The 8,772-nt window shown below is 37.1% G+C and overlaps 2 protein-coding genes across 2 annotated transcripts; one reads left to right on the forward strand and one right to left on the reverse strand.

Moving 5' to 3' along the window:
* The first annotated feature begins 255 nt into the window (after window positions 1-255).
* On the forward strand, window positions 256-4,765 carry LOC112187805 (aldehyde dehydrogenase family 7 member A1). Its single transcript, XM_024326751.2, has 15 exons — window positions 256-415; window positions 522-661; window positions 807-893; window positions 1,015-1,146; window positions 1,376-1,448; window positions 1,624-1,646; window positions 1,774-1,837; window positions 2,520-2,565; window positions 2,801-2,981; window positions 3,070-3,246; window positions 3,402-3,566; window positions 3,675-3,815; window positions 3,908-4,005; window positions 4,216-4,365; window positions 4,481-4,765. The coding sequence occupies exons 2-15, from the start codon at window positions 524-526 to the stop codon at window positions 4,533-4,535; spliced, it is 1,530 nt and encodes a 509-aa protein (XP_024182519.1). The 5' UTR covers window positions 256-415; window positions 522-523; the 3' UTR covers window positions 4,536-4,765.
* A 1,732-nt stretch (window positions 4,766-6,497) lies between these two features.
* LOC112187806 lies at window positions 6,498-7,344 on the reverse strand. Its single transcript, XM_024326752.2, has one exon. It carries the CDS (start codon window positions 7,148-7,150, stop codon window positions 6,704-6,706), a length of 447 nt encoding a protein of 148 aa, XP_024182520.1. The 5' UTR covers window positions 7,151-7,344; the 3' UTR covers window positions 6,498-6,703.
* Window positions 7,345-8,772: the final 1,428 nt, after the last annotated feature.

The following is an 8,772-nucleotide window of genomic DNA, read 5'->3' on the forward strand; positions in this document are numbered from 1 at the left end:
ATCTAAAAGTTAAATTTAGGTAGTAAATTTATAGCTTTTCCTCCAGCAGTGCTAGCTAAACTAAAAAAATTGAACGTAGAGTGTTTAGCTTTTTGTTATTTTCTCTCTCCTCCCTAGCTAAATTTAGTTAGAGATTTTAGCAAAAGTCAAATTTGACTTTCATATAGCTATTCTGCTGGAGTGCTAAATTATCTCAAATTAGCCAAATTTATAATTTTTTATTGAAATAACTAGTCCGTTGGAGATGTCCTTACTACCCGCGTGTCACTCCAATCTGATCGACACACTAAACTAAACTAAACACTCACTCAATCAATCCCCAAGACGCAAGCTTTTTGCAATCCACATACGTCACGGCATTACCCATATTCTCATTCCTCATTTCTCATCGCTGATCACCAAGCTTTTTGCTTCGGTAATTCATCTTCAACCCGTGATCATAATCTGTATTTGATATGTTTTGCTCTGTCTTGATGTTGTTTGTATCAGTTTAGTTTTGATGTGTGAATCTTCATATGCAGAGATGAGTTTCGGCACAGAAAAAGACTATGAATTTCTGGAGAAGATCGGTTTGGCTACGGAAAATCCCGGTGGGTTCATAAATGGCAAGTGGAAGGCAACTGGCCCAGTTATCTCTACTTTCAATCCTGCAGACGATCAGGTTTGTTTGGATTGTTGTTGGGGTCCTTTGTTATGTATTAAAGTTTTGATCTTTTTGTGAGAAAAGTAAGATTTGAATTGAATCAAACAAACCCAGAATGATTGATTTTTTTTTTTTTTTACTGTCTTGTGCATTGGGATGTTAGGAGATTGCTAAGGTCACGGAAGTGTCCATAGAGGACTATGAGGAGGGCATTCGTGCTTGCAGTGAAGCATCCAAGTTATGGAAGACTGTGAGTTCTCTTCATTTTCATTGTTTTTGAATCTTGATGATATTAGGACTTTGAGATGTTGTGTGAATTTTGCTTTCTCACTCTTGGTTTGTGAAGGTTCATGTATTTATTTACTGTGCAGCTCACAGCACCGAAGAGAGGTGACATTGTTAGACAGATAGGAGATGCTTTAAGGGCCAAATTGGACTATCTGGGTAGGCTTGTATCCCTCGAGATGGGGAAAATACTTGCTGAAGGAATTGGGGAAGTTCAGGTATGAGAGTTCAGTTGTTCGTTGGTTAAATACATTCATTCTGTTGTAAGTTATGTACATAGTTTGATGATACTATATCAAATGCTCAATACGTGGATGGATATACTGCTATCTTTTGCATATGTTGAGTAGGGAATGAGCTTTGCAGCTGTTTGTTGTTGCTGTATTTAAGTGTTTAATGGAAGAGGTTTGAACTTTTTCAGTAATGCCTGGGTAATAATGTATGCAGGAAGTTATCGATATGTGTGATTTTTGTGTGGGATTGAGCCGTCAACTGAATGGATCTATCATACCCTCAGAACGTGAGCTTCAACTTAACTTCGTTTCTGTCATTCTTATATTAATTGCTAATGTGAAAAGCTTAGTGAAAGTTTAAAGGCTCCACACTGAGTACATAAAAGCCTCTGCTTGCTATTTGCTAAGCAAATTGTTGTCATTTTTCATTTAATCTATATCTGTCTTCTTCTTTTTTTCCAGGTCCAAATCACATGATGTTTGAGGTACATTAGCAGATCCTACATTGAACCTTATTTTATCCGTAAATTCTTCAATTTTGACCATTTTCCTTTAAATAACTGACTTTGTTTATGCTACAATTGACAATATTGTGCATTTAATACACCATAGGTTTGGAATCCATTGGGAATAGTTGGTGTCATCACTGCTTTCAATTTCCCATGTGCTGTTCTTGGTGAGTTCTTGTTATATGTTGTCTTGACAAGCTTTGCAATATTAGATGAATAACACTCTTATGCACAAGAAGACATGGCATGATGTTGGATCTACTTCTTATCTTACCTTTTCTACATTAAACATGAAGTGTTAGAGGCATCCACTATCATATAATCTGTCTTTAAGAACACATATGCAGCTATATATATGTGGCATTTTATTGTTAGCAAACTGTCTACCTGTTCTTGTTCATTTCATTATTAGCTAACAAGAGTAGTTTCTCTGGAACTGACAGATATTTAAAACTATATTCGTTAAGAAAAAACAAAAAAGAAAGAGAAATGTCATGTTTGAATTCTTTAAATTTACATATAGACCTCTTCACTGAATGCGAAATGTTTGGATTCATATACTATTTTAGCAGTGCAGTAATCAATTCAGTTGAGATGCCATCCTTCTCCTTCTTTAATATGCAAATGTGCCATCACAAACTACTTAGCAAGGTCACTGTGTAATATACAATGTATTAATATATGATTATGAAACATATGCAATATTAACAATATGCTTTATTTTGTAGATTGAAAACTTGTAATCCATTAACAATATGCTTTATTTTGTCTCTGTGATTCAATGAGTGATTTATGAATTTTAAACTTTCCAACCATTCTTATTTCTTTCTAATTTCAATGGTGATTTAGGATGGAATGCCTGCGTTGCGCTTGTCTGTGGTAACTGTGTTGTCTGGTAAGTTTATAGTCCTGATTTCAGAATTGGAATTCGACAAATTAATCATAAGTCATACATTAAAGTTTACTCAAAATCTCATTTTTTCATTCTATATAAGAATGAAAAAAAAGAGAATTTGAGTAAACTTTAAGGCATACATTAAAATATTTGAGTTTTGGCAGATGAATCCATCAAAACGATGGCATGTATTACCAAAAGATGTCCTGTAGTACATTAATTGCATTGATTGTAGGAAGGGTGCACCAACAACTCCATTGGTAACTATTGCTGTGACAAAGCTAATTGCCGAGGTTCTTGAGAAAAATAACTTGCCCGGGGCTATATTCACCGCTTTCTGTGGTGGAGCTGAAGTTGGTGAAGCAATAGCAAAAGACAACAGAATACCCCTGGTTTCATTCACTGGAAGTTCAAAGGTACACTGGTAACATACTTGTGCCTTCAAACCTTCTTTCTCTTATTCCTTTGCCATTATGCTGAGCATAGCTTTCACAATACCAATAGGTGGGTCAGAAGGTTCAACGAATTGTCAGTGAGAGGTTTGGTAAATGCTTACTTGAATTAAGTGGGAACAACGCCATAATTGTTATGGATGATGCTGACATCGAGCTGGCAGTGCGTTCTATATTGTTTGCAGCCGTTGGTACTGCTGGTCAGCGCTGCACAACGTGCCGTAGATTGGTAACTAGTTATTTTGTTAAGTCATTTTTTGTAATTTCATGGTGGCCATAGGAGTTAACTTTCTTTCACCAACATTTTGCTATGCCATGTCTTGTTTTTCCCTTGAAAATTAAATGTGCAAATTTGTGTGCATGTATGGCTTCGCTGGAGTGCAGTATCTTCATGAAAGTATATATCAGAATGTATTAGATAAATTAGTCGGACTTTACAAGCAAGTCAAGATTGGGAACCCTTTGGAGAAAGGAACTCTAGTTGGGCCACTACATACTCACCAGTCGAAGGAGAATTTTGAGAAGGGGATTGGGGCCATTAAATCTCAGGTATGTTCTGTGTCACTTGGAGAATGTTTATAATTTATACACAAACACACATGGGGGAAGAAAAAGAAAGAAAAGGTTAATGTCTTGCACTATATTTTACCTTTTCAGGGGGGAAAGATTGCTGTAGGTGGATCGACTGTAGGTTCAGATGGCAATTATGTGCAGCCAACAATTGTTGAGATTTCTCCAACTGCAGCTGTGGTGAAAGAAGAGTTGTTTGGTCCAGTTCTGTATGTTATGAAATTCAAGGTAGTCTTACTTACTGAAAGTTCTGTTACTGATGGTTTTTATGAGTTTATTCTCAAATTAAAACTTACATGTACTTGTTTGAAAAAATGCAGAGTCTTGATGAAGCAATAGAATTGAACAACTCCGTACCACAAGGATTAAGTAGCTCAATCTTCACAAGAAAACCAGAAATTCTCTTTAAATGGATTGGGTGAGTTTCTAAAGATGGTGGAAGTTTCGAAAAATCTGTCATGTCCTTGCTTTTTTTTTTCCCCCTAATTTTATCTCTTCATTGGAGTCATAGAGAGATGTTATAATTGGACTGTATCTCATCTTTTGTCAATTTGCCTAGAACGTTACACCAGTTTTATGACCATTAGAGATTTCAACTCACATTATTCAACTTTGGGATTTGTTGCAGGCCACAGGGCAGTGATTGTGGTATAGTGAATGTAAACATTCCTACTAATGGCGCTGAGATTGGCGGTGCCTTTGGTGGAGAGAAGGCAACTGGTGGTGGCCGAGAAGCAGGGAGCGACTCTTGGAAGCAATACATGAGACGCTCAACATGGTAACCTTTCATCAACCTTACTAATTTGCTCAAATCCGTCAGATTAGCTGCATTGATTATGAGATTGTTATATAGTTATTCAATCAATGATTTGAACAATTCGTATCCTTGACAGTACAATCAATTATGGGAGCGAACTACCACTTGCTCAGGGTATCAATTTCGGCTAGTAAACCAGTCTCCACAGTAAGGTTTGGTATGGTCTCTGACTCTCGGTCATGACATATCAAGGAAGTGCATTCTGCAGTAGCCGCTGTCAAGGTTATGATTCCCCTACCAGCTTGAATATGTACAATGAAGCCTGCACTGATCGTTATGATGTTTGGTCCAAGACTCTTGTTTGGATTTCTAATCTTGAAAAATAAAAGCAGAATGTTTAAATAGTATCCCTCTACGTTCAGTTGCGTGACTCATTTGCTTTTCTAAAGCTTCATTTGGGATTCTGACCAATCAATGAAAATGGACCCAAGTCACCCCACATATGATTCCTTGTGGTCCAGGTTGATAAACATTTTAGATAATGACAAACCTTAAAACTTTCATGTAAGACATGACACCAGCAAAGTGATTTCATAAAAACACTTGAAAAATTTAAACATGCTTTTAGGCTTTAGCAAACGCGTTACAGAAGCAAATTCTATAATCTAATGGAGCATTCATTAGATTAGCTCATTGTGTGGGCACGCTTCGAATTACACTACGATGCACGTGTATCTTGATCCATACTAGAATTTTCGGCTAAACTATTCAAGGTTTAGGAGGGAGTGGATAGTAAACTATTCGTAATTTAATGATTTTTAAAACTCCGGAATACTATAAAACCTTTGAGCACCGAATGACTTTCCCTAAATGGGATGAAGATGTCTGTAACTGTTCCATGACTGTATCCCACATGTAGAGCATGGAGCCATGGACCGGTGTCAATGAGTCAGTGACTACTCTGTTGCTGCGCTGTTGACCCCTCTATTGTCAATATCGGACCGAATGAAGCCTTATAATAACTGACACGGTTTCACTGGATATGAAGTGTCAATATCCACTTCTAGTGCAGTGGCAAGCGGTGGAGTGAAGACGGTTGAAGATGACAAGGACCCATAATTATAAACCAAGATTTGGCTGAATTTTATAATAGGTTTAGGTAATCAACTTATGAAAAAGTGCATAACGGAAAAGTCCTAGTCTTTTTGACTTAACAGTTAGTGAAATAAGAATCAAGACGAAGATTTCCACAGGAAAAAACATGAATTCTCAACTCTTACTACGTTTGCAATGAATGGACATGGAAAATATAAATTTTGGCTCCAAAAGAGAGAAATAAGTTTATGTAATTAGAGCGTTCGATCGATCACACCACGTGTTCGTTGTTTATAGATTTTATGCAGTCACATGACTATTTACGTTACAAGAGTGATAGACATGTGATTGTATGAAGCAGTAAAAGAGAAGAAAAATCCAGAGAATTCGAAAATAGGAATGATATCAGTACTCCACCGGCCAACCTTGATTTTTAACTTTTTTAACAGAAGAATTTGAAAAGAGACCTTGAACCTGACCCATGTTATGCAAACAAAGGTATCGGGTTTGAAATCTACCTGTCCCACAGTATTCTTGGTCTTTTTTGTCGGATTCTAAGTGTTCATACTAAAAGAAATCTATAGCCAGAAATATCTACTCCATTCTGTATGAAGGACATACACAGTGCACCAACTCAAGTCACCCCCGAATCAAAACTAGCATTTGCATTTCTTTATGGGAAACTTCTCAGCAATTTCATTGTGTGTCAAAATGTACCATAATGACACCATATATAACCGTAAGAATCTAACCGCAATTATGATTCAGTCAATGAAAATTTGGAAAGCCAGCAATCACAATTGAATTCGCTTCGCTGTTGTCACCAGAAAGTTTCCATTCTACTGATTCTACTTTCCAATCAGTGGCATCACTTTCATGAACACCAAAATGTATACAAAATCATAGTTAATGCTCATACTGCTCTCACACGCATCTCCCTTAATTGACCAAATTCAAAAAAAAAAAAAAAAAAAAAAAAAACACAATGATGCCATTTGCTTTGCACACAAACAGATCATTGCTCAAAAATCCAATACAATATGAGAATAGATGTATTGAACAAAAACTAACAAAGAGAATCATATCATATATACAAATGAAAGTCTAGAGAAAAACAAACCCATTAGTCTTAGCAATTAATCTCTGCAAAAACCCAGTTTCATGAAGCAAAAACTAACTTACCCAATTATGTTCTTGATGTAATAATCTAACACAAAACAGAGTTCCCCTGTTTTCATATATATTTTTACCTCCATAAAACAACTCAGCTATTGAGAGCAGGGAAGCAACTGCCGGACCTAACCAGCGCAGGGCCACCAACCCTCTCAACGCCACCGAGAGAGGAGCTAGAATTGGACCGGAGCGCCCTCGGAGTATCCAAGCTCCGGCGGAAAACCCGGCCCATGGCCAGAATAGGGTGCTCTGTTTTTTCCTTACTAGACGATCTGAAATTCTTGCAGAAGCTTATGTGGCGGTTCAGGGCCTCCTCGGTGGAGATGAGCCTATCTGATCGGAGCGCCTCGTCTTTCACGGCCTCCACGCAGAGCCCACATATCCACCGTCCCTGGTAGCGCTCACGGACGCGGGCGATGTACGCTGGGGTGCAATCCTCTGTGAAGCCGCAGGAGTCGCATTTGACGCAGTGGACTTCCATTGGAGGAGAAGGGTTTGGTCTGGTGGAGGCTTGGGGATGAGACTCGCCGATAGCCATTGTTGCAGAGCAGAGCAGAGCATTCAACTCTTGTCTTTTGTCTCTGGTCACTCTGTTTTGGACTCTGTTTTGGTTTTTAAACTCTGTTTGTATTGTAATTAAATTCTGGCTATAAATAAGGGCTTGTGTTATGGATTTTCTTACTAATTTACCGGGCCTAAATTTTGGGTTTTTGATTTCCTGTGTCAGATTGGGTCATTGAAGTTACTATAGGTCCATATTTGGTATGTAAATTTGTGGGGTTTAATAGTTGGTAAAATATAAATGGCAAATACCTTGAATATTGGCATGGAGAGAGAGAACATTCTAGGACTCCAAGTAATTGGATAGGCACCCAAAAACCAGGTTAATACTGTGGCATTCTCTATCAAAGCATGTGTCCCACGAAGGTGATGATGAGGTTGATATGATATAACGTGTCCAGTGAAGTAGATAAACCTTATCCTAGGCGGAAAGGGAATAAAATCTTCTGTTTTGAAACATATGAGATGGGGAGGATTCATACAAATTGGCATGTAAGCGAAAATCATTGGACTAACACGCTGCTTTCAATAGTTTGGAGACGGGAATGTTACTTTTTGAGCAACAGTGTGTAGAAGAGTAGAAAATTTGACGATGCAAAATGTGATTAACGTGAAGAAAGGGTGTTGTCACTTCAATGAAGTGAATATTACTGCAGCTTGTATGACCATTTCATTTCATACAATCAATTACTACAATGTTCCCCTAAGTTATAACTTAGACTATCTTTAGCACACTTTCTATCTTGACTATTTAACTATTTTGACTTGTCTAAAGTTGGTGTGATTTTAAATGATTGTAAACGTTATATGGATGCATTCAATTTTATTCTCCTTAGACATGTCTATAGGAAAGCAAATGTTGTCGCTCATAGGCTTGCACGCCTTGTTAGTATGTACATCCATGTTGGATGAGTTATGGGTGGATGATTGTCCTGATATTATTCAGGATGTCTTAATTGAGGATGGTTGTAATTTAACTTGAGGTACAAACTCTATGTCCCCCTTGGTGTACTGTCCTTCTCTGAATAATGATAACTTATGAGGTGTACTGTCCTTCTTGAAGATGCTCTAACTCCATTCGACTGCTAACCAGTAGCACTTGTTCTATGCATAACATTATCCTTACAACACCACCTTTGTCCTATATTAATTGACTGGAAAAATAGGAGTCTGTTTCACATTGCACCATATTACAGTATTTGAAACATCTCATTTTCATCCTTAATAATAAATAAAATGATAGACCAAATTTTGTGTCTTATTTGACTAAATGTAATTGCGAATCATATGAACGTACATGAAAAATCATCGAATCTCAATTGGAATCTCCCATGATTACACTAAAACGTTACCATTCAATTAATATAGACTGATGAAAACTTTATAAACAATGATGTGCAAGATAAAAAGAACATATAATTTGATGGTGCAAAATATAATTAGTGCCAAAAAGGTTAACCGACTTCATCGAAGTGAATATTAACACAAAGGACTTGGCATTTTTTTTTTTGATTGAAAGTGAATTCATTTATCAATAATAGAGTACTACATCAAGGAGTATATAGTGGCCTCATTAAACCCTATAACAACCATAGGAAA

Source organism: Rosa chinensis, chromosome 2, assembly GCF_002994745.2.
Source record: "Rosa chinensis cultivar Old Blush chromosome 2, RchiOBHm-V2, whole genome shotgun sequence".
In the NCBI taxonomy this organism is placed as follows: Eukaryota; Viridiplantae; Streptophyta; class Magnoliopsida; order Rosales; family Rosaceae; genus Rosa; species Rosa chinensis.

Coding starts and splice junctions, on each gene's coding strand:
- LOC112187805 (XM_024326751.2), top strand. CDS start 524: ATGAGTTTCGGCACAGAAAAAGACTATGAATTTCTGGAGAAGATCGGT. Junction 1,449..1,623: donor ATCTATCATACCCTCAGAAC/GTGAGCTTCAAC, acceptor CTTTTTTTCCAG/GTCCAAATCACATGATGTTT. Junction 4,366..4,480: donor TACATGAGACGCTCAACATG/GTAACCTTTCAT, acceptor TATCCTTGACAG/TACAATCAATTATGGGAGCG.
- LOC112187806 (XM_024326752.2), bottom strand. CDS start 7,150: ATGGCTATCGGCGAGTCTCATCCCCAAGCCTCCACCAGACCAAACCCT.